General features: G+C 48.7%; 2 protein-coding genes across 2 annotated transcripts; both read right to left on the bottom strand.

Annotated features, from left to right (window-relative positions):
• Positions 1-820: 820 nt before the first annotated feature.
• jmy (junction mediating and regulatory protein, p53 cofactor) lies at positions 821-17,296 on the bottom strand. The gene is made up of 10 exons (XM_047017834.1): positions 15,750-17,296; positions 10,649-10,822; positions 5,482-5,632; positions 4,573-4,742; positions 4,170-4,335; positions 3,438-3,625; positions 3,200-3,286; positions 2,984-3,079; positions 2,395-2,881; positions 821-2,102 (listed from the first exon to the last, which is right to left on the bottom strand). The coding sequence occupies exons 1-10, from the start codon at positions 16,641-16,643 to the stop codon at positions 1,783-1,785; spliced, it is 2,733 nt and encodes a 910-aa protein (XP_046873790.1). The 5' UTR covers positions 16,644-17,296; the 3' UTR covers positions 821-1,782.
• A 788-nt stretch (positions 17,297-18,084) lies between these two features.
• Positions 18,085-21,728, bottom strand: bhmt (betaine-homocysteine methyltransferase). The gene is made up of 8 exons (XM_047017867.1): positions 21,619-21,728; positions 21,219-21,351; positions 20,891-21,003; positions 20,213-20,404; positions 19,778-19,925; positions 19,433-19,615; positions 19,003-19,231; positions 18,085-18,848 (listed from the first exon to the last, which is right to left on the bottom strand). Exons 1-8 carry the CDS (start codon positions 21,640-21,642, stop codon positions 18,668-18,670), a joined length of 1,203 nt encoding a protein of 400 aa, XP_046873823.1. The 5' UTR covers positions 21,643-21,728; the 3' UTR covers positions 18,085-18,667.
• Positions 21,729-23,107: the final 1,379 nt, after the last annotated feature.

Below are 23,107 nucleotides of genomic sequence, written 5' to 3'. Positions count from 1 at the left end.
TGGAATATACAAAGCGGTTAGGAATGTAATGATAGGAAAAGACAGGAATAAATGCAAAAAAGACATCTTAAAAAGCACATTTGTATGATATTGCTTTAAAAATCCTTACTTCCATTTTTCTAAAATATTAAGTCTTTCTCAATAAATACTTGACTTTGAGCATGCCAATGTATTTTCAGGATTTACATTTCATTACAGTATTATACATGACAAATAATTAGTTTTCGGTTTCACATAATATTGCACTTGCACCCAGTAACCTGCTTTTCAATTTGGACCAATCATGCATCAGGTCAAAGCAGTCATGGGTTTCTGAAGTCATCGGTTATTTTTGTTTGAGAGAAAACGCCTAAAAATAGAAAATACGGTATTTGGATTGGATTTATGTATTGACCTAACAAAAGACAGGTATAAAACTTAACTACATCAAAACATCTAAATACAATGAAAAGCAGACAGAGGTTGTGAATGGTGGGTTAACAGTGGAGCCAGTCAGGGACGAGTCTCAACAGTGTAGACGAGCTTCCCTTCGCTAGTGACTCAACTCCTAGATCTCATCCACTTCATTTGACCAAGACGACGCGAGGAAGCAAGCCAGACTGTTGCGACGCAGCCCAGATTTGAAAACACTGCAGAAAGTCGCACGATTGGGTTTTAACGAGTTGCCATGATGACACAGTATTCAAGAAAGAGATGGGAGACCGCTAAATACTATAAGTGTCAAAATACTTAAACTGGCCTGAAGTCTACGAGGACAGCAGTCTGTTTTACAGTTCAATCACAGCCAACCAGATTCTTCATCCTCAGTGCATGCGTTTCATTACAGTAATACAGTAAAAAGAAAAGATTCTTCCATTTTTGGAGAAAACTCTTGACACAACCCATACATAATTAAAACATGGTCAAACCCTCAATCAAGACAAGCACACAAACAGGTAAATCAGTTATAGTGGACCTCCGTCACAACAAGGCGGTAAGAACGTAAGACACTTGTCTACTACAGATCGGTATAAAGAGAAACACAAACAAACAAACCAAAAAGACAAAAAAAACATGAAAGGAAAATAATATCGACTTATCAATACACGATGCCACCGAGTGGACCTGCTGATTGGGGAGGGGCACAGGCAGACCAACGCCCCAGCATCCCACTGCAGCCAGCCTGGCCTCGCAGGGTTACAGTGTGTGGGAATGTGGAGAAAGCAACAGTTGACCTAATCCTCTCACACTAAGGACAAACCCACGACAACCTACGGTCCGACTTCTCCAACCGTCAGAGAGCCAACGGGCCACGTCATGTGTCCCTGTGGGTCCCCAGGTTAAGTGGGAGGGATCTGAAGCAAGTCGATGCCTTTCACGGTCGCTGATCACCTGAATCGGTCGCGAGGCTATTGGCTCGAGACCAAAACACACGCAAGGGAACTTCCTTAAACATTGAACAATAAAAAAAAATAATATACGGAATCCCTTCATTTTGTAAAGCACCCGCCTTTTGACACGATGCTTAGCCATAACCACAACGGAACGTAAGTAGGAGGGGGTAAGGGATTTCACCGACCACACCGCACCGACAGGAAAACTAAAAGGGATGTTTCAGATCATTTCAATCTGAACTAAAACATTGAGGATCCACATTCAAGCGGCAGTAACACATCTCAAGGTGAGGTCCGACACCAGGGTTTGTGCAACGAACCTGGGTCCTCCCTCCTGCAGGCCCTTACTCTCTGTCAGTAAAAGACCCAAAGTAACTGCTGAGGTGCGTGTGTGTGTGTGTGTCTAATACTAGCTCTCCCAGTCGGTGCAGGGCAGGCCCTCGTCCTCCGACTCGGACTCGGGCGAGGCCTCCTTGATCCTGCGCAGGGCCTCGTGGATGCTCCGGGTCAGCGCGTCGGCCGAGTGGGGGAAGCGGTCCTTGGACTGGCGCTGCTGCTGCTCGGGCCGGGTCCTCACCTTCTTCAGCCGGACACCCTGCCGGATCTGGGCCAGGATGTTGCTGCTGTCGTCGTCGTCCGGGTCGGGGGCCAGGACGCGGAGCTCGGCCTTGCGCAGGTGGAAGCTGCCCCTCTTGAGGGAGGCCAGGACCTCGTCCATGGGGGAGCTCGCTGGGGGACGCAGGGGGGCGGGGGTTAGCGCCGGCACGACCGCTACGCAACTCTCTGCTTCTCTGGCTGTTTGGAATCACATTTTATGGAGGGCTAACTTGAGCGTGACAACTTAAGCTAAGGCTTTAGCGCAGGGGGCCCGGGTTCGAATCCACGCCCGGGTTATGTCATCCCCCTTCTCTCTGTGCCTTTCCCGTCTCTCTAACAGTCACTATCACGATAAATACAGCAGAAAATGCCCCCAAAACATAATTATTTTCCTTTAAAGATGAAGATGTAACTGCCAACTCACCTCTCCTCCACTGGGAGGAGTCCAGCGAGGCCGTCTTCCTCAGCTTCTTCCTGGCCGTCACCAGCTGGCTGCTGTCGAAGAAACGCGGCGAGAAGGGCGACAGGGGCAGCGGGGGCGACTCCCCACCCCCCCGAGGCACCTGCGTCGGGCTGCGGGGGCGAGGCGGCCCCCCCTCTCCCATCACCTGCCCCTCAGAGGGGGGCGGCGGGGGAGGAGGGGGCGGCGGCGGCGGGGGGTGGAGGGCGGAGAGGGGAGGGAGGGAGCAGGAGGAGGGAAGGGGGCCGGCGGGGGGCAAGGGGAGGCCCCCGGCTGGTGGGAGGGAGGTGGGCTGGTGGAGGCAGGACGCGGGGAGGTGCTGGGCGTGGTCGGTCTGCACGCCGGCCGTGTGCGTGTGGGGCGGAGAGGAGGACGCGCCCGCTTTCCTCCGGGCGTGCGTCTGGGACAGCCGCGGCCGGCTCGACTTCAGGGTCACCTGACCCGGGTGGTGCTGGACAGGGAGAGAGGAACAGGGCCAGTCAGTGCTGTCCACACGCACACAACCCTTTACACACACGCACGGACAACACGAGTCACCGGGTCGTTCCCACACCTGTTTGAAAGTGCGGAGTCTCTCCAGGGTTCTCTGTCTCTCCTGGCTCATACTGGTCTTGCTTCTCTCCTCCTCCTCCTCCTCCTCCTCTCCTCCCTGCAGACAGGACACAAGAGGCATGATCATGGAGGGGGTTCACGGTAAATAAAACAGAACTTTCCTAACCTTCGAGTACTGTACACAAGCCGATAGAGAGAAGACTACGAGTGGACGCACCTGAGGCAGCGGTCGAAGAGCATCCTGGTCGTCTTGGCAACCGTGGCGTTGCTGCATCTTCTGGTTGTGGTTGACGATGCAGATTTCCTGGTTGGGATCAAAAAAAAAAAAAAAAGTTATATCCTCTCCACGTTGACGACATTTTCACAATTTTGCCCTGAAAAGGATCTCTGCTGGGACAAAAAAACAACCGGGACGTTGCCAGGGCGACCGACCCACCCCCTCCCCCCGCGGCTACCTTCTTGTTCTTGAGGTAGACTCTCTTGGCGGTGATGCGGCCCCTGCGGGCCTCCAGTTGCCGGGTCCTGTGCTGCAGCTGGCCAAGCTCCTCCCTCAGGGGGGTGGGCGGGGCCGCCGGGTCCTCCACCCCCTGCATGGCGTCCGGGCTCTCATACGCATCGTAGTACACCACCTCGTCCTGGTGCTCTGAGCACGTGCAAACACGACACGCACACACACACACACACACACAAACGACAAAAGGCGGGATGAGGAATGGCAAGATCCTACCCGGAGCCAAAGAGGGTCTATGGAGGTACAGTCAGTGGACCATAGAGTCTGTAGACATCCGTTTATAGAATACGTAATCGAGAGCATGTACACTGTCCTGTATGTTTACAATAGAATCTGTTTACAGTAGAGTCTGCAGACAGTATGGTCTGTTTACAGTAGAGTCTGTTTACAGTAGAGTCTGTAGACAGTAGAGTCTGCAGACACTAGAGTCTGTTTACAGTAGAGTCCGTTTACAGTAGAGTCTGTTTACAGTAGAGTCTGTAGACAGTACTGTCTGTTTACAGTAGAGTCTGCAGACAGTACAGTCTGCAGACAGTACAGTCAGTTTACAATAGAGTCTGTTTACAGTACAGTCTGTTTACAGTAGAGTCTGTAGACAGTAGAGTCTGTTTACAGTAGAGTCTGCAGACAGTAGAGTCTGTAGACAGTACAGTCTGTTTACAGTAGAGTCTCTCACCAGTCATCTGTCTGCGCAGGCTCTGCAGCTGAGCGTTGAGCAGCTGTTCCTCACAGCGCAGCACCTCAGCCTTGATGTCGTACAGCTGCAGCTGCAGCTCATAGTACAGCGCCTCCATGTGGTCCAGACGCAGCATGGCACCCTCGCCACCCTGCAGGCTCTGCATCTGACAACACACACACACACATAATAAGACTAACTCCTTGATCAGAGCCAGTGTTCTGTGTTCTAGTGGGTTCTGTGTTCTACTGGGTTATGTGTGGTGTGTTCTAGTGTGTTCTGTGTTCTAGTGGGTTCTGTGTGTTGTGTTCTGTGTCATGTATTCTATGTCATGTGTTCTAGTGTATTCTGTCATGTGTTCTAGTGGCTTCTGTGTTATGGTTTCTAGTCCCTGCTCTCCTACCTCCTCTCTCAGGCTGTGCTTCCTCTGCTCCAGGCAGATCTCCTTCGCCCTCATCAGCTGCATGGTCTCCTTGGAGACGGCGTGCTGCAGCTTCTCCATGCGCTCCACGGCCGCAGCCCAGGCCGCCTTGCCAAACTTCCTCTGGTCCGCACGCATGCGCTCCAACACGGCTGACACACCCACACACTTCTGTTAGCTCGTACACGCTTCAAAACCACAAGATAAGTTCTTGACACATGCAGGTTAACAGCAGTTGTCCTAGGGCGGTTGTTTATCTCAGTGTATGCAAGGAGGATGCGTTGTTTGATGTTGCACGTGTTATGTGATGCTGCAGTTGATATGTTGTAGTGTGCACTGTACTTAGATGATGAGGATCATTATTATTATTGTTGTTGCACCACGCCTGCTAACTGAGAGGTGGTTAGTTTGCACTGTCTGGTGCATACAGACCATTCCCCGACGCTGGCCACCGAAATAACGTTAGAACTCTGCACTCGTCATCCTTGATGTTCTGCTGTGCTTTCTATGCAGTACTTTTATGTTGCCTCGGATAAAATGAAGAACATGCTACGTGAAGAAAATGTAGAGCCCAGCGATCGGAGGGTGAGATAGTGCTGAGATAGGGAGGGGATTAGGAAGACGCTGGCGGGAGAGCTTAGAGAAAGCAGTTTGGCCTGGTGTAGCTGGGAGATTAGGGGTGGGACTGCCTGGTGTTTTCATCCCAGAGGGTTTCTGGGAGATGTAGTCACTGAAACGCATGTATTCCGAAAATATATACGGTCGTGTAAACAGCATAATCCGACGAATAGGAATGTCGTCTTCATGGGAATGTTTGATCCAAAGCGTAACCGTGGTGACTGAGAGGTGCAGGGGGGTGGGGTGGGAGGGGGAGTGGCTCTGCGGCCGTACCTTTCTGAGCGCGTGCCGTGGTCTCGAAGAACTTGACGGTAAGGTCCTGAATGGAGAGCATGGCGGCGTGGGCCTTCCTCTGCCACTCCTCGTCCTCCCTCCTCAGAGCGTCCACGCGCCGGGGTCCCAGACGCTCCGTCTCCAGGGAGATCTGGAGGAGGGGGGGGGAACACAAGTCACGCCTGGTCAACCTCCAGAGCAGTGGAGCACCTCCACCCTGCAGGCTGACCCAGTCGTGATGGGCCTTCTGCTGAGCTTCACGACCACCCGTTTGTTTGAATCGGGTGTGTGCTGCTCCAGGGAAACATCTAGAACGTGCAGGTTAGAGGGATATTCAAGCCTGTGACGACCAACCGCGTTCCGCTCGCCCTGTAATGCCAGCGCTCAACACCAGGCGGCGCTGTGGGGTCGCCGTCCAACATGCCTTGACACGTCCTAACAGTAACTTTAATATAGCCCCTCGGACAACAACAGCGCCCCAAGGCCAGGTAATGAACAAGCTGGGCTAATAAGTCAAAGTCGTCCCATCTGTGGTGGTGTCAGTCAGGGACAGGACGGTCCTGTGGCGAGGCCTTGAGGCTCCACCTCACCTGGAACACAATGTACAAGTCGAGCCCAGGAGCACAGCTAGCTTCCCACGGAGCCTTTCTGTACATACGTCCACATGTTTATGAGGCAATGTAAACCAGATGTCTGTAGGTGCTCACGCACGCACGCTGGTGATCAACAACAAGCCACACAATAGCCCCGTGCTGTAAGTCGAGCAATAGGTTAAACTGCGGTTTTTGAGAGAGAGAGAGAGAGAGAGAGAGAGAGAGTTGAGAGAGAGAGTTAGGAAGTGACCTCATAGCGGAGCTAGCCCCCCCCCTCTCCCCAACAGAGCCGTTCCCCCGAATCACGCCAAAAACAACAACGTTCCGCGAGACGTTCCCCTCGTTTATGGAGAGTGGACCAACATCCTGCAGGGCAACAAAGGAAACTGCTAACTGGCAAAGGTGCTTCATTCTCTCCGGGAGGACCAAGTCACCACGGCCGCAGCCCCGTAGGAAACTGCTCTAGTGCCATGCTGTTGTTCACCCCTGTCCAGTCCCAGTGGGTTTTGTGACTGCATTCAGCCCCAACATGTCTCCACCTGTTATCAGGATGCCCCAGAAGGATATTTAAGGAAACACTGAGAATAACAGTGAGGTGACGGTAGAGCAGTGATAAAAATAAAATGTTTTTAAAAAAAACACCCACAAAAAAAACAAAGAGGTGTGAGTGACGTCAACTTAGATTGTTTAAGTCCAGGTGTCAGCTGCTTGGCCCCTCCCCCTCTCCTGTCACTTCCTGGTGTTGGACTCTATGACCTCATCCCTCCCTCATGAATAATATAGCACGTCTCCTGGGTAACAAGCCACTTCACACTAGACCACCTTTCACCTGTCTCTCCACACGTCCTCAGGGGAGGGAGGGGGAGGGAGAGAAATGAGTCTTTGACTACAAACAATACCAAAGGGGGGGGGGGGAGAAGAGAGAGAGACAGAGAGACAGAGAGACAGAGAGCGAGAGCGAGAGAGAGCGAGAGAGAGAAGGCCGACACCTGTCGATCCAGAGCTCTCACGGACGGGTGAGCTCTGTTCCCAAGGTTACCAAGGTCAGGGGCCGTCTGGGACGGCCACTCATTCACAACTCCTCTCACCACAGCTTTTAAAACAGCCTCCTATTTGTATGTGTAACTTATCTATAAACCACAGTGCACACTCAGCACAAACGGTTTACAGGCAGCATGACTGTCAAATAATCAGCAAGTCCCTACTTAGATGCATCTGAACCTGCAGTGCCCGCAAACAGACTCCAGACCAGACCTTCATTCTCATGTCCTGCTGCCGTCTGCTTTCTAAAGATCTGGAGTGATTAGACTTGACTGTCTGTCTGTCTGTGCAGGTCCTGCCACATGGCACTTTAACAGTCTAGTTTTACCGTTAAATGGCCCGTGTTTATCTCCTATGATAGGGCTTTATCTCTGGGAGAGACAAGGACACGCCTGTGGATTCAACTGCTGTTTAAAGCAGAGGGATTATTTGACCTGACACTGGGACTTTACATTCTCTTCTCTAAATATGCATCAGACACCAGACCGGGTTTTATGTGTGTGTGTGGGTGTGTGTGTGTGAGAGAGTTAAAGAGAGTGTGTGTGTGTGTGTGTGTGTGTGTGAGAGACAGTGTGCGTCTTTGAGAGAGCGAGAGAGAGGGACAGTCTGTGTGTGTGGGAGAATGCTGGATCTATTACCACAGCCAGTCCAACGTCATGTAATAATGTATGTGAAACAGTAGCTGGGGCCCAGGGCAGGGCTAGCCGGCCTACAGCCCAGCGCATACATCCAGCATGTCTTATTCATGGCTGTCCCCTTACCCCAGAGGCAACAGGATATCCATACAGCACTGCCACGACACGTGATAGTTGTCTCAAACAATGGCCCATTCACCCTCCACCACCCCCCCACTCACTTTCCCTTTGTTCCAGATGCTCATTCACTTGACAGCTTGTTCATCCATTCATCGTCTCCCTCGTTCACCTGTTCTCCCGACTTCCGGCCGTCCAAAGACAAACAGAAAGCAGGTGGCTACACTGGGTTTTCTTTACATCATAACCTTGTCCTCTTCTTGATATTCGTATTTAGAAATACACACAGACAAGTGTCCATTTGATATACCTAGATGGCGTTTCTGTCCTGTTTGGCTCTTTTATTGTTCTGTCACATCTTTGTTATTGTTTTGTCACAGTTGCCTGAGAAGATTTGCATTGAATTGACATTCTGACAATCACCCTAACCCACAACTCACCATCCAATGTCATCTCCTCCTCCCCCGCCCCCCTCCCCCACACCCTCCTGGTGTGAATCCCAGATGAGACGCACCCAGAAATGCAACCAGACCAACGCCACGCAAATCATATGTAAACATCGCATCCTTCTCATCCTCCCCCCCAGATTCCAGACAGCTGCCTTTAAGCGAGCGCACAGCCCAGCCTGAATCAGCAGTTTGGAAGGAGCCAACTGCCTGTTCTGCGGGGTCGGGGCCTATTTGCATAGGGCTTTGTGTATAGCAGCCGGCTGTTGGTGTTGCCCCCTGAGGGGAACAGGTGGCTGGGCTGGAAGTCAGCTCTGGAGGCATGTACTTCCTCTCAGACAAACTGTGTGGCCTGAAGGCTGACGGAACGTTTGGGAACTCAAGAGGACGGTTTATGAGAGTTCCGTGATGAGCTCGACAGGAAGGGGAGTGTGGGTGCAGATGTACATTTAGCCTCTCCACAGATTACGGAGGGAGGGACGCATCAAGTCGAGTCGCTGATTTATTTTAATGTTATTATTTTATATGGATTTATATTTCATGCTTTATTGGACAGTATTTAAGAGAGGTGTGAAAGGAAAGAAGGAAGGAGAGAGAGAGAGAGAGACACAGAGAGAGAGAGAGAGAGAGAGAGAGAGAGAGAGAGAGAGAGAGAGAGAGAGAGAGAGAGAGAGAGACAGAGACACAGAGAGAGAGAGAGGGGAGAAGACATGCAGCAAAGGGCCATGTCGGGGATTTGAACCCAGGCAGCTGTGGTAAAGGCTTGAGCTACCGCGGACACGGAACGTTTTTAACTCTTCAAATGCAAATGATTCTGTCGCAAATGATTCTGTAGCAAGCTTTGAGAGTATCAACGCCAGGGCCAGCTGGACTACCTACAAGGCTCCATAGGTTTCACTAAGCCTGCCTGTCACTACTACACGTTTGGGACATCTGGCAGGCTTAACAGACGACAGCGGCTCTGCGGAGCAGGCTTAACAATGCTGCCAGGGTGGCCAAGCAAGTGCCAATCACTTCCATCGCCCCTTCGCAGACAGTCGGCAGGATTACTAAACGAACACGGAAAGGGGATGCCGACATCTTCGAATCGAGCCTGGATACTGGATACTAACAGTCACTACTTACGTTTACATTTAGTCATTTAGCAGACACTCTTATAGTAAGTACAGGTACATTCCTCCCGAGGTAAGTAAGGTGAAGTGCCTTGCCCAAGGACACAACGTCATGTGGCGCGGCCGGGAATCGATCCGGCAACCTTCTGATTACTAGCCCGATTCCCTAACCACTCACCCATCTGACTCCCTTGTGCCACGGTTAAACATTCCCCGTGTGGGCCCCTCTCACGTGGGTACGGTCATTAGTGCGTGTGAGCGGCCAGGCGCCCCAGACAGGCCTGATGGGTGAGGAATGCAAACAGGGAGAGAAGCTCCCCCCCCGCCCCTGCAGGGGCCACTGCCTCAGCAGGAATGACCGGAATAACACACCCAAACTGTACTAAACACAACACGGGAGGGAGATACACAGACAGACAGAGCAAAGGAGGGGAGGATGAGAGAAAAGAAAGAAAGACAGAATGCTGTCTCGGAGAGCACTCGACAGAATGAAAGACGAGACTTGCTGAAACAAACGGCAGTCACGGACGGCATGGGAGGGTGCCGTCCGTTTCTTTCCACGCCAGTCGTCTAAGCCGGCGGCCATTATATTTGTATGCAAAACATTCCAGCATTCATTTACATACTATAGCCTGGCCAGTGATGCACACAACGTAACAAAAAAATGGAAAAGATAGAACGGTCATTTCAAGCCCCTGAGGAAAGGAAATGTGACCACTGAGGTGGTGGAAAGTGAGGAGAGGCGAGGCCTATATGCCGTCTGCTGAGGCGGCAGTACTGCTTAGTGGTTTAGTGGCTGCTGTAATAATGCTTAGGCTGTTTGCTAAGCCGCTCTGGGCAGAGGGGGAAAAGCCTCCTTAGCCCCCCAGACTCACCCCGACCCCTCCACCCCCAGAAGCGGATAGCCTGACGGGCTAAAGCCCTGTGCCCCCCCCCCCACCCCACAAACACACTTCTCTCCCCAACCGAGACGCTTCACAGACGAGCAGGCTGACCTTACGTGACCTTATGTGACCTGGGACACTCTACCAAAAGGGTTTTGGGGTTCATCAGAGTTAGGGTGCCCCTCATGTCAGGGGGCACAATAGTCTACCAGCTGGGTTGTCTGTGGACAGTAGACCAACCGATCCATTCACAGGCTCCTGGTGACGACGTCAGAGTGATGGAGACCTGGAGAGCGCGCGTGTGTGAGTCTGTGTGTGTGTGTGTGTGTGTGAGGTTACCTTGATGTGCTGCCTTCGCAGCATGGCCAGCTCCCTCATGTCTCTGAAGGGCTGAAGCAGATAGTGGTACAGCTGAGTGGTGGCCTCCAGCAGCTCCCCGTACGCCTCGTCCTCCTCGGGGTACACCTGCAGCAGCTCCACCATGCTGTCCATGGCCTTGTGACGCTCCAGGAGCTACACACACACACACACACACCACACACAGAGAGACACCACACACACACACACAGACAGACAGAAACATTATCTTTAAAATAGTTTGAACTTACTGCCATAGTTTCGGTCAGATGTTGCCTGGAGAACCGCAATCACTGGCATTTAGTTTAGTTTAGCAGCAATACTGCCTTTTAAATAACTCTGCACAACCCAAGAACTATAAGCAGTGTATGGTTTGTCCTATAAATCACATTCTACATGGCATTATAAGACTACTACCACCAGAACGGCTGAATGATTAACTGCGGATTGTGTGCGTGTGTGCGTGTGTATAGTGTGTGTGTGTGTCCAGATTAACCTGCTTCATTATAGCCACTCAACAAAGAGCTCTTTCACTAGCTAGAATGTATTTTCCAACCATGAGTAGCTGTACTCGTAAAATAAGACGTGTCGTGTGAGTGTGTTTCTGCGACTCCAGACCACTGGATCCATTCTTCCACATCCTTAACAGTGAGATTACATGACCCCCCCGACCGCTACTGATGCATAACATAACATCTACGACTCCACACACACATCTCGCATTGTTCCGTAGACACAACCATCAGTACGTACTATTATGCACACAAATCTCAGGAACCACTTGCTCCAATTCATGCTGCACAACAACAACAAAAAGTTTGAAACAAAACATTTGAAACAAAACATTTGAAAACAAAGTTTATAAGGGTTTCCAATGTATTTTCGACAAAAGGTTTTGGATTTTGGTTCGCAAATTGCTTTGCATCATTGATGAGTACTTGGTGAGGAGGACTCTACTATACTGTGCTCTGCTTTACTCTACTTGGTTTTAAGCTCCTCTGTTTCTCTCTCCCCCCCCCCCCCCCCCACACACACACAGTTCTCTCCCTGGGACAATATCGAACGGCTAAATCGAATCGATGCCCGATCTTGCTCATGCACAGTGAATGAGAGAGCTCCTCTCCACCGTTGTGCCATGAGAGTCATAGATATGAACAGGGGCTCTTATGTTAACCCCTAGTCAGGCTTTCCACCCCACCCACCCACCCGCCCCCCTCCTCCTCCTCCTCCTCCCCCCAAACTCTGGGGACTGGGTCAGACACTGCTCGATTCAGCTCCCAACACTGCTCCCACTGTTTACCTAGGCCCTTCGTCTCCCGGTAACCACAGGCCAACCCTCCACAGCTCTGGCTACTGGCTGCAGCTGCTGGGAGACGGGGGGAAAGCCCTGGGTGTAGAGAGGCCAGCGGTGGGGTTGGAGGTGGGCAGAGGAGCCCCGATGTAGGTCCATCCTTTGGAAGTTGAGTCCTACCTGCTGGGAAATGACTCGAGTAGGAGTCTGTCCATGACTTCTGGCTACAGACTGCTGGAGCCTTTGGCGATGTCAATCTGGACGCGTAGGAAATGACATCGTTTTCTACTGCTCAGTATTTCCATTTCCAACTTTGACCTCTGACTTGCAGTGGTAAATGCAGGGGGTGCTGTGAGGGTGTGTGTGTGTGTGTATGTAGCCCTCTCTCTCTCTCTCAAACCAGACCACACACACACACACCACATTACTACCAGCTGGCTAACCTGCAAAGGAGAGGCTATATCCGTCCAGGGTCTGTCATTAAGACCAACTCATGCCGTTTGACAGGGTTCAAAAACCCCAGTCTTGCTCAAACATGTTTTTTTTCTGTCGATTTTGGGGTCAGGAGAGACAGTTCCCAGAGTGATCTACACCCACTTCCTCCTTGGGGGGCACTAGTGAACGTCAGCTGTAATTGCCGGCCATTTATGAGCAACCGAAAACGAGGGGCGTCATTACAAAAAGAGCCACAAGGAACACGCCTATTATCCCGCCTGCAGAGAAGACAGATTTAGTGAGCCAGCTTTGTTTAATATAAGCCTTTGTAGCCGTGTTCTTGTTATACGCATGCCCGCTACTTTGCTCGAGACAAAGATCATCCTCTCTCCTGTGGAACTGTGGCTACAGTCACTATGTAGAGTCATGGCTGTGAGACCGTGGGGTCATAAAGCATTTTATGAAAGCCTGTGGACGTATGTGTACACACACACCATCTTTGCCCTTTGACCCAAACCCTGAGCCCCCTGGAAGATGAGGTAGGAAGCCCTGTACGTGGACACGAAATACAGCTAATCCTGAGGCTGCAGTGGAAAGCCATCAGCTAGCTACTCAGTGCCTGACACGCTTACTCACCATGACACATACACTCTCTCTCTCTCTCTCTCTGCTTCTCTCACCCAACCCCCCCTCTTCCCTCTCTGCCTCTCTCTAAACCCTGTCTCTCTCTCTGCTTCCCTCACCCAACCCCCCCTCTCTCTTTCCCTCCCTCTTTCCCTCTCTCTCCCCCTCCCCCCCCCCTCTCTCTCTCTCTCTCCCTCCCTCTCTCTCTCTCTCTCTCTCTCTCTCTCTCCCTATGGACCAGTAAGGACACAGGAAGATTAAATCCTTTTAGAAAATATAGGCCAGACTCCCAACACACTGCAGACTGGAGGCTCAGTCAGGCCCACAGCTAGCAGCGCTGGGAATTCTGCGAGCGCACGCACGCGCGCGTCAGAAACGCTTAATAAAAAAGACTGGCTTTCACGTACCGTACCACAGAGCAAAGTCTAGTCAGGGGGGAACACTGCCAACTTTCAAGTTTCAATGCTGGGCTACATAATCTAGGGCTACAGCTTACTACAGTAGACTGACAAGCCATAAGGAGAGCTGTACATAAAGGCCTCTTAGGGAGGTTGGAGGGTAGTACAGTTTTAATTACACGGGCCTCCTAGACGTTTACTGACTGGGAGTTTCCATGTCAACCTGACCCTTCTCTGTGCCAGGGCTAAAACCGCTCTGCATGCATCCTGCTTTGCTAATTGCCGTTCCATCTCCATTTAATAGCGTGAATGCTAATGAGTAATAACATTACAATGATCAAAGCAATTACAGAGAGTAACTGGCTGTATACTTGGCATACGGTCAACTTTCAAAGTAAAGTGTTGCCAGGTGTTCAGTCTGTTTGAGCTACAAATGCTCAGCTTCGCTCTCATCCGGTTTAATCGACAGAGCCAAGCATTTCCCACCACTGGTCAATCCCATTTGGCAACACTATCAGAGGCCAGAGCAGGGGTTGTGATAAGGACACACTTTAGCATAGATTTAGTTCGTTTTTTATTTTTAGAGCCACCAGCTGTTTCTTTAGAATAGATCCACACTTCTAGCCATGAGGTCTGCTGGGAACATCTCTCAATCCGTCGTCACCAGTCGCTGACATCGACAAGTGACGAGGCGATGGTGAACATTCCTGATTGCTGACATTCAGCATCTCCACCCACCACGGGCACACAGCGAAGGTCACCGAGTGTCCTGTTCTCAGCTCTGCTCTCCCCTCGTCCAGCCAACACACATACATCTCTCCTTACAGTGTCTGGCCTTGTTCTCCGTTCAGGCCTCACTGAAGTGCTTCTTCTCCGTGTCGTGCAACGCTGAAAGGGCGCAATGTGGGTCTGCCTTTTTTCACCATGGAAACCGTGATGCCTTGTCATGGTTGCCTGTTGCAAACTTACCAACAAACAAAAAAAAAAAAAATAGATTCTGACTGACTGACCTTGTTCTTATCAACTCCTGCTCAGGTTCCTTGACCCCCTGTATTCAAATACACACGCACTATCCTGCATATCATTTTGGATGTTCACTAGTCTCGATGTGGATCGTTTAGCTCACTAGAAAAAAAGAGAAACCCTGGTTTCACTCTTCCTCAGGGTCTAGACACGAGGACGGGTCCGTGTCTGACAAAGAGTTGAAACATGTCACCATGGCAACAGCCGCACGCCAGGAAGCGTGGGCCAACAGACGACATTATCGTCACCAGGAGACTGTTTATGTTTTAATTGAAGGGTTTCACTTACGCCTGTACGTTTTAAGCCTTCATTACGAAAGTAAAAAGGATAGCGATCGTCTTTACCGTTTTGATGGATCTCGTCGAGACCTTCAAAATGACCTGACTCATTCACGCTCCTTTTTGCTCCAAACCCTCGTGTAATGGAACCTAAATGCAAAGTGCTTTGTTTGTCACGTGGTGAAACAAGGTGAGCAGGAGAGGAAACACGACGGAAAACAGACGCCGCTAAAAGCAGCTGCGACTTCCAATGTCTTTGTTTATGAGTAACACAACGAGTAACAGTGACTACGCTTGGCTCAGAAACTGAAATGCTCATGACTCAAACAAAGAGAAAAAGAGAGGTACACAAGGGGAGAATAAGCAGCTGGATTGGTAGCATCGTCGTTGTCGTGTTGTCGTCGTCGTCGTCTCCCCCCCCCCCCCCCCCCCACAAAAAATGTATTCCTGATGATGTAACAAGTCTAGATTACTATGGTGATCATGTTCCTTCAAAAGAGGATGCCCTGACGCAACCTTTCCATCGGGTCAACATTTCATATTCATTTTTGAGATGCTTTTCATTCCAGCAAAAATGACTCAGACCCATACTGTTGCACGGTAGGCTGCAACTAGGACTCAGACCCCCCCCCCCCCTACCTCTACTGTTTCTGAGTGAGTGTCAGGGCCAGACCAGATCATATTACAGCCCTGTGAGAGGGAAGCAACAGATGGCAGAGCTCATGGGGCTTACAGAAACAAAAGAAAAAAGGTTCTGAGGGGGGAGACCATGTGGTCGACTGACCCTTTACGTGACATGCCCTTTGGACCTCACTATGTTCACAGTGCCTGTGTTTGGTGACAGAGATGGGGGGGGGGGAAGGGGGGGGTTTGGGCCCTATGCTATCTTATCCTCAACACATAACAAAGCCCAAATTGTTATCTTACTACAATATTGAAGTATGTGAACTTGTTTGCTTGCGCTACCATTGCGAGAAAATAAACATGCTGCCCCTAAAAAGGATCGGCGCTGTTATGACAACCGTTTTATTTACCTCTTGAAGACGTTTCTTGGCCCTCTGTAATGCATCTTCGTAGCCTTTGTGTCGTAGCTCGCTCAAACTCTCGTAGTACTCATCCGTGTCTTCGCTTTCAGAGAAGAGCACCTGCGAAAGAATCTTCCAGCCGCAGGTGTCCAACGCATGGCCCAGGTACACCTGTAGCTGGTAACATAAGGCCTCCGTCTCCCGTTGCGAGACCTCGGTTGCCCCGAACAACACCGTCCACATTCCGGACTGTTCCTCCGGAAATGGGGGTAAACATGGCTCGAGGTCGGAGTTGACAGCACATAGTTGTAGGTGAGCTGCCCTCAAATCCTGGAAGGAAAACAGTCTAGCCCAACTGTAGTCTTCGTGGCTGCCATTCTCGGCGTCATCGAGGTCGCCATAATCTGGGGAGCGCGGCGCTCCCGGGACATCCACTGGTTCCAGAACCTCGATGTCCATGACCTTGGTCGACACAAAATCCCACGTCCCCAGAGTGTCGCTTACACATTTAGATGGCTTAGGAGTGCGGACCATTGATAACTTATCTCGAACAGTACTCTTCTCTACGTTCCCTTTCGCACTAACACTGGATTTAATTTTACCCGTTGTGCACATTTCATCTTTCCTTTTAGTGGGACTTTTGGGAGAAGTTTTTCCATGTTTGTGTTTTTCGGATGAAGGGGGGGCAGGAAATGCGACGTCGCTTTCGCCCACCTCAAAGAGCGTATCCCGAAAAGCAGTCAGTTTTTGTACTGTTCTGTTGTGGCACGTTACGGCGAACTTTCCTTCTATTTCATTCCAAGCGACGATAAAAACAAATTTATGCTTTTCTTTCTCGTCGAAAACATTCGGCCGCACAGCTACCCATCCAGACTCTAAAGAATCCTCCATCGTGAATGACATTTCATCCAGCCACTAAAAAAACAACCAGCTCACAATTATCCCTCCTCAGCTCGACGTTGTCCGGGAATAAAAATCTTTCAAATCACTTGCAAGCGAAACAAAATGTCCCCAAAGCAGTTTTTTTGTTAATAAACTAAACATAAGCTGAACGTGGGATATCTTTTCGAGTATTCTGGCTGTTTGTTGAAGTTCATGTCGCCGATCATCAACTTGCGTAGGCTACGTCCTCAAGAACAAAGGGTCATGAAAATCGAAGAAGTCGAATTTGTTACCTAGTTCGTAACTATGTAATTTCTCCACCTGGTTTGCTCACCTGCCTGAAACATGCGCTGACTGTCTCCCTTTGTGCTTTTACGGACAATGCAGATGGTTCCCATCGTCACGTGTGAGGATCTGTTTACAAGCACTGAAAAGCCTGCTAGGGCACTGCGTGCTGTCAAAATCGGGGGAGGGATCTTACCCCCTTTAAAAAAAGATCGACTTTCAAAAAGCTTTTTCGTAGCCAAATCTGCTCTTTTTATGCAGTGGACAGCAGTAAAAATTCTCACGTAGGCTTTTTGTTCCGTCAAATAAGTATAATTTGGTTTGTTGTCGCTAACAGCTCCGCATCTTTTATCACAACTGACTGCGATGTACTGCTGACGTAGTTATGCACGAGGAGCGTAAACACATTTGCACGTGGGACGTTCTGAGGACGCTGTGACGCTTTTGGGCTGTACAAAAATTAACCCGCAAAAATCTGATAAAAAGCCTAAAATATATGTGTCCAATCTTTAGTTTGTTCTCAAAATATACGACAGTGTATTACATTGCGTTGGTCATCAAGCAATCTTCTTCTTAGATGATTCACTTGATACATAAAATATGTAGGACATGTCTTGTCATTTGATAGGCCTACTCTTATGAATAAAATAATACTGGCTCTTGTGAAGTGATATTAAATTGAACGTAAACATGCGGCGGGGTTGTTGTGCCCGTACGGAACAACATTGCCATCTTCAGGTCAATTTCTACAACAGTTTAAATTCCAAATAAAATAGAATTGCTTAAAATAAACAGACACGACATACTAACTGCTATTTTCAATATGTCTCAGTTAAAAAGTGTGTACCTAATGGTACCTAATTTACATTTTCCAGATTCACTCTTGTCTAATCCACTAGATGGAGACAAAGACTTTCTGAATGAGGACTTAGTCACCTGAACGCCAGACATTTCTTCTTATTCAGAATCAAAATAATTAACATACAATAACCTTCCCTCAGATTTACCAGATGGGAATGAGATACATTTTCGAAACATAATTGGTCCTTTATGGCAAGACGGTTTTAAACGTGTGGCTCGACCACAAATCTCTATATACAAGCTGTTTATTGCTTAGTCATTCTTAATGTCTCCTTCATTGTCATGAGTGTTAAATCAGAAAAAAAGCCCACACATATTGAAGCACAAGTGGAGGTTTATTGATTTAATCAACTGTACTTCCATTGGTAAAAAATATTTGGCACTTTTTGGCATGTTTTGGAGTGTTCAAGAAAATACTTTTTATGTTCTTAAAAGCTCTTGGAGCTTTGTGGTCACAGTAGTTATGGTTAACGTGCTCTAAGCTTTCTGTATTAAAATATCATTATATTGATAACACACTCCAGAGGTAAGCTTCACTTGGGGAGTATCTTTGTTTGAATAGTACTATTCATGGGTTATTGCTTGATTGAACATGGAACTATGTTGTACTCAGAAAAGTATCACAATATGTATAAGGTTTTGGCAAATCTATGGAAGATGCTATGAATCTGAACAAAATGTCATTCACAGAAAAAGAAATGGTCCTAGAAAGTAAAACAAAGACTTATCTAATGACTTCAGTTTTGTAAACTTATTAAGGGAATGTGTGTGAGCTGTAATCCTCCATTCTCTACTCACACTACACACCTTGGAGGATTGGAAAAAGAGACCAGATTCAGTCTGGCTGGCCATCCTTCTCTCCCCCCTCCAGGGGTCCTCCCGATGCCCAAGAGGAGTGCTTAGTGGCTGGCCTTAGCTTTGTCGAAGAGGGGCTTCAGCTGCTCCTGGCTGGTCGCCTCCTTCTGCTGCATCAGGTCAGCATGGCCCTTGGTGACCCCCCAGCTGTCTGGAGTAGCCATGGAGGGACACTTGGGGCGGCCGGACGCTGGCTTCAGCTTCTCCCAGTAGTCACGACGGGACCTGGAGGGGTGTGGAGGCGAGCAAAACAAGATAAGACGCTGAATATTCTCCAGGCGGTTGAGAAACAGTTGGCGTTGCTCACCTGGTGGGTAGCAAGACTTGGAAATGTTGACCAATGTATAAAAGCCTGGGGGGTGGGGGGGGGCTAGCTTACCTGGCTCTGACCCAGGGCTTAGTGTGCATCTCCAGGCCTGCGCCCCAGTTGCCATGCTTCTCGGAGGCGGCAGGAAGGTAACCCCTCTCTGGCGCCAGCTCCTCGGCCACGGCCCGGATGTGGTAGGGCTCGAACCCGCAGCAGCCCCCAATGTAACGGATGCCAGTGTTGTAAGCCTCTCTGGCGTACATGTGCATGTCCCAACGGGTCAGAATTCTGGGCTCCAGAGCTGACGGAGGAGAAGAACGTGCATGGTGAGTGTTTGTGTGACAGAATTGAAAAAGTTAAAGTCACTCTTTGGTATAAATACCACCCACCCGCGCCAATGAATTAGCTCGATTTTCTCATTGTCATCTCAAGTGTATGTGTGTATGAGAGAGAGAGAGAGAGAGAGAGAGAGAGAGAGAGAGAGTCTGAATACAAACAGTACCAAAGGGGAACTCAGGCAGATCGATGAACCCCTGGCAGTTGCAGTCGGGGGTGTGGTAGGCCAGAGGCTGCACCATGTAGTGAGCCTTCAGCCCAGCACGCTCCACTCCCTCCTTCATCATCCTCACAGTCTTCACACAGGTCATGGGGTCAAAGTGGCAGTTGACCCCCACAATCTGCGCTCCTGTAGACCGAAGGGATGCGACGTTAAACGACAAGACAACAAAAAACGAAGACATTAAAAAGAAAGAAAAAGAAAAATATCATCCGCCAAAAAGACAATGTTTTTTTTTATTCGTTTTTTTCTCTTCAGCTTCTATTGGGAGTCTGGGAGTGCTTGGCGTACCTGCTCTGACCAGTCTAACGGCACAGTCTCCAGGGCTGACTCCATTAAGGTCGCCGTCGGGTCCGATGCACAGAGTGGCAGCCACTGGCTTCCCAGAGCTTTTCAGCACCTGGACGGCCCATTCTGCCTCCTCCACGTGCTCAAAGTACTAGGAAACGCACACACACACACCCACACACCCACACACACAGACACACACTCACCCCCACACACACACACACACAGACACACACACACACGCACACACACGCACACACACACACACACAGACACACACACACACAGACACACACACAGACACACACAGACACACACACACCCACACACACACACAGAGCATGTGGTCACTAAAGAAATGAGACCACAGGCGGACCACACTGTGTTGTGTGCATGTCTGCATGCTTGACCCGAGTTTTAACACAAGGCCCTAATCACCTCTGCAACCATGAAGTCGACGTTCTTCTTGATGAACACGTCGATCTGCTTCTTGAAGATGGCCTTCACCTCCGTCTCGCTCTTGCAGCTGAGGTATGAGGGCGTCTGGGATACGCCCCCGGCAACCATGGCGTCGCCCTCGTTAGCAACCTCCCTGGCCAGGTCACAAGCGGCCTCGTTGATCTGCTGTCCCTGGTGATAAGAATAATAAATTGTATTTATATTGCACTCTATATTTAAGCAATCTCCGAGTGCCACGAAGCATTTTCGTATACAAATGAAAAAGAATCAAAGTTTAATAATTAAAATAAAAAGATCAAGGTCAATAAATAATGTTTTTAGGTTTCCTTTAAAAACATCTGTCATCTGAGGGACCCTAAGACGGTCAGGGAGGGCGTTCAAAGGGATAATTTTTTCATTGTCATGCAGTATTATTGTAATGTTGATGTTTGTGCTTGGATTAAACATTTCAAGCACTCAAATTGTTGTTTTAAATGCCCATGAGTGGTTTTCTTTTGGGTTGTATTCAAATAACTATATATTCATTCATTTAACTGATATTTAGTTAGATGGTGAAACAAGCTGGTTGCCTACTATGACCATTGAAAGGTTGCACTTTTGTGGATAAAAGCTTTCATTCCTTCAATTTCAACAGCTTTTCTGCAGGACTATACTTACTGTAAAGCGTGGAGAATTGCCCCTGTTCTCGAGCTTGTCATCGCTGGCATAGAAGGTAAACGTCTGCATGACATTTGACCCCGCCCTCAGGAATTCGCGGTGCAGCTGTCTCACTGTATGTAATGAAATTGACACACTTTGATAAATGTGCTTTGTGGTTGCATTTTTATTACTTCACAATTTACCTCACTCTGTATGTTGTGGAAAACAAGCTCGCAACTTGTTGCCAAGGCTTTAGTTGCAGAAATGCCGGTAAAACCTGATGCGACTGCAAAACGGCTGCAAGTTGATACTGAGTCAGAAGTGATGAGATGCTGCACGCGCTTACCAGCCTCCGGGTTCTCGGCGGCGGCCTCCGGAGTCCAGGGTCCAGCCTTGACATAGCCCCTCTTCTCAAGAGCGAAGACAAAGCCTCCATCTCCAATGACAATCTCACCTCCATCCAGACGCTCCAGAATGTTCTACATAAAACGAGAAATAAATAGGCTATCAATATTGCCCGCCAGATGTGCATGCACGGACATGTGCATGCATGATTTGTCAGGACGTCAGATAATAACACAGACTTTTCTGTCCTCTTCAACGTGAAAATGCACGTGTTCACATTGTACATAATACTGCGACTATCCTAAATGTATCAGAAGAAAACTTCACTTGAACAAAAGCATGCAGTAGCTAACATTTTGCAGGATCAGTTTGAGCATCAAACTTGTTCTTTTGCATCTCACCTTCTTAGCTCCCGCTGGTGCCATGGTAACAGTTGCGGTGATCCTCGAGACGCTCCTCTTCTACACCAAGGCTGTCCTCTGAGTTTGGAGAGGGTTTGATTTAGGGATCCGTCCCGTTTTATAATCCGCGAGAGGGGTGTGTAACTCCTGATGTCACACCCTCCTGCCTCTGACCGTTTTAACTCCCTCCATTTTATAGGCCGACGTGCAAAATCGGACTTGATGTTCTTTATTGTACATTGTACAGGAAATAAATGCATAGACCGTTGGCTAATGTCCAAGTTTTTTTCTGCGCATTTTTTTTAGTTGCTCCATCATGATAGGCTACTTGGTCCAACTCAATTGGAAACGATGTGGCTACATTTTATTTATAGCAAAACTGTTTACTTTTGGCAAAGTATTGTAGGCCTACATAGCCTGCTGTTCATGCATTAACTCATGATCAGTGAAATTCTGCACCCTGGAAGAAAAAAATCGGTCCATAACAACACGGAGCACGTGCAAAATAATACTTCAAACAAAGAGACGCCAAATCTACACATATTGCAAGAACCCAACTTTCTCCCAACCCTCCCACTGCAGCTTGTGGATTTGTCATGGGGCTGTGACAGATTTGAGGGATGGTGGGATGTCATGCAACTGCATGTGTCCACGGGAAGCAGAGGGGATGAGAGGGAACATTTTGTGCCTTACCAAAGATCCAGCTGTGTACATTATCACTCCCCAACTCACACCCAGTTGTACTGTATTAGGAATACAATATCCTCCCGAGACCCCGGGGGAAAATATATATTTTAATGTTTACATTAGGAAGCCCAGGATGTCCTCTCAATTGGACAAAATAAATAGCCTAATACAAAGTGCAGTACTTGGTTGCAAAGTCCAAAAGCATTGTCTATTATACTGTACATAAATGAATAGCTAAGTCTCAGTAGGACAATATATGAATGTCCAAACGTTGTGTTAATCATGATCGCTTTACTAAAGTGTCTGTGCACAAAATAGTAAATAAAATAAAATGTATAGGCTACTGTATGAATATAAACAGTTATTCAACATCAGAAATATATACATTCAGAATTGCTCCACTGTTTATAAATAACCAGTTTTCATGATGTGTAATCAGTCTTGTGGTCATTATTAGACACAATCACCTTTCACAGCTCTACTCCATCTGACATTTTTAAAGCTCTTTATAGCCACCTCTGTTTCTGCTGAATAAGACCAGTCCTATCCAGGTTAAACTGGAACTAAGCCCTAACAGACCAAGGACTACGATATAAACCCTGGCAACAGCAGTGACCCATACAAATTAATTGGATAAGCTACATGGTCTTATTGAACATTTCATTTAGGAAAATCAAATAAGCTTAATTATTTTATTAAGTCTGCTACTTCAGATATTTTTATGATATCAGTATCATTCCAACAGACGTTCGTTTGTCTGAGGTCTCATTTCTGGGTTAATGAATAATATCAACCTGCTTTG

Source organism: Hypomesus transpacificus, unplaced genomic scaffold (genome assembly GCF_021917145.1).
Source record: "Hypomesus transpacificus isolate Combined female unplaced genomic scaffold, fHypTra1 scaffold_84, whole genome shotgun sequence".
NCBI classification, from domain to species: Eukaryota; Metazoa; Chordata; class Actinopteri; order Osmeriformes; family Osmeridae; genus Hypomesus; species Hypomesus transpacificus.
Note: the sequence above shows the minus strand (reverse complement) of the source record. Positions and strands in the feature narration are given on the sequence as shown.

What these genes read in the sequence shown, in the direction of transcription:
- bhmt (XM_047017867.1), bottom strand. Translation starts at nt 21,642, where the DNA reads ATGGCACCAGCGGGAGCTAAGAAG. An exon ending in GCAATTCTCCACGCTTTACA is followed by an intron (nt 20,405 to 20,890) that starts GTAAGTATAGTC and finishes TCTTATCACCAG; the next exon opens with GGACAGCAGATCAACGAGGC. An exon ending in TCTGCCTGAGTTCCCCTTTG is followed by an intron (nt 19,232 to 19,432) that starts GTACTGTTTGTA and finishes CTCCTCCGTCAG; the next exon opens with CTCTGGAGCCCAGAATTCTG.
- jmy (XM_047017834.1), bottom strand. Translation starts at nt 16,643, where the DNA reads ATGTCATTCACGATGGAGGATTCTTTAGAGTCTGGATGGGTAGCTGTG. An exon ending in AGCACAGCCTGAGAGAGGAG is followed by an intron (nt 4,336 to 4,572) that starts GTAGGAGAGCAG and finishes GTGTGTTGTCAG; the next exon opens with ATGCAGAGCCTGCAGGGTGG. An exon ending in CCTGCGCAGACAGATGACTG is followed by an intron (nt 3,626 to 4,169) that starts GTGAGAGACTCT and finishes GCACGTGCTCAG; the next exon opens with AGCACCAGGACGAGGTGGTG.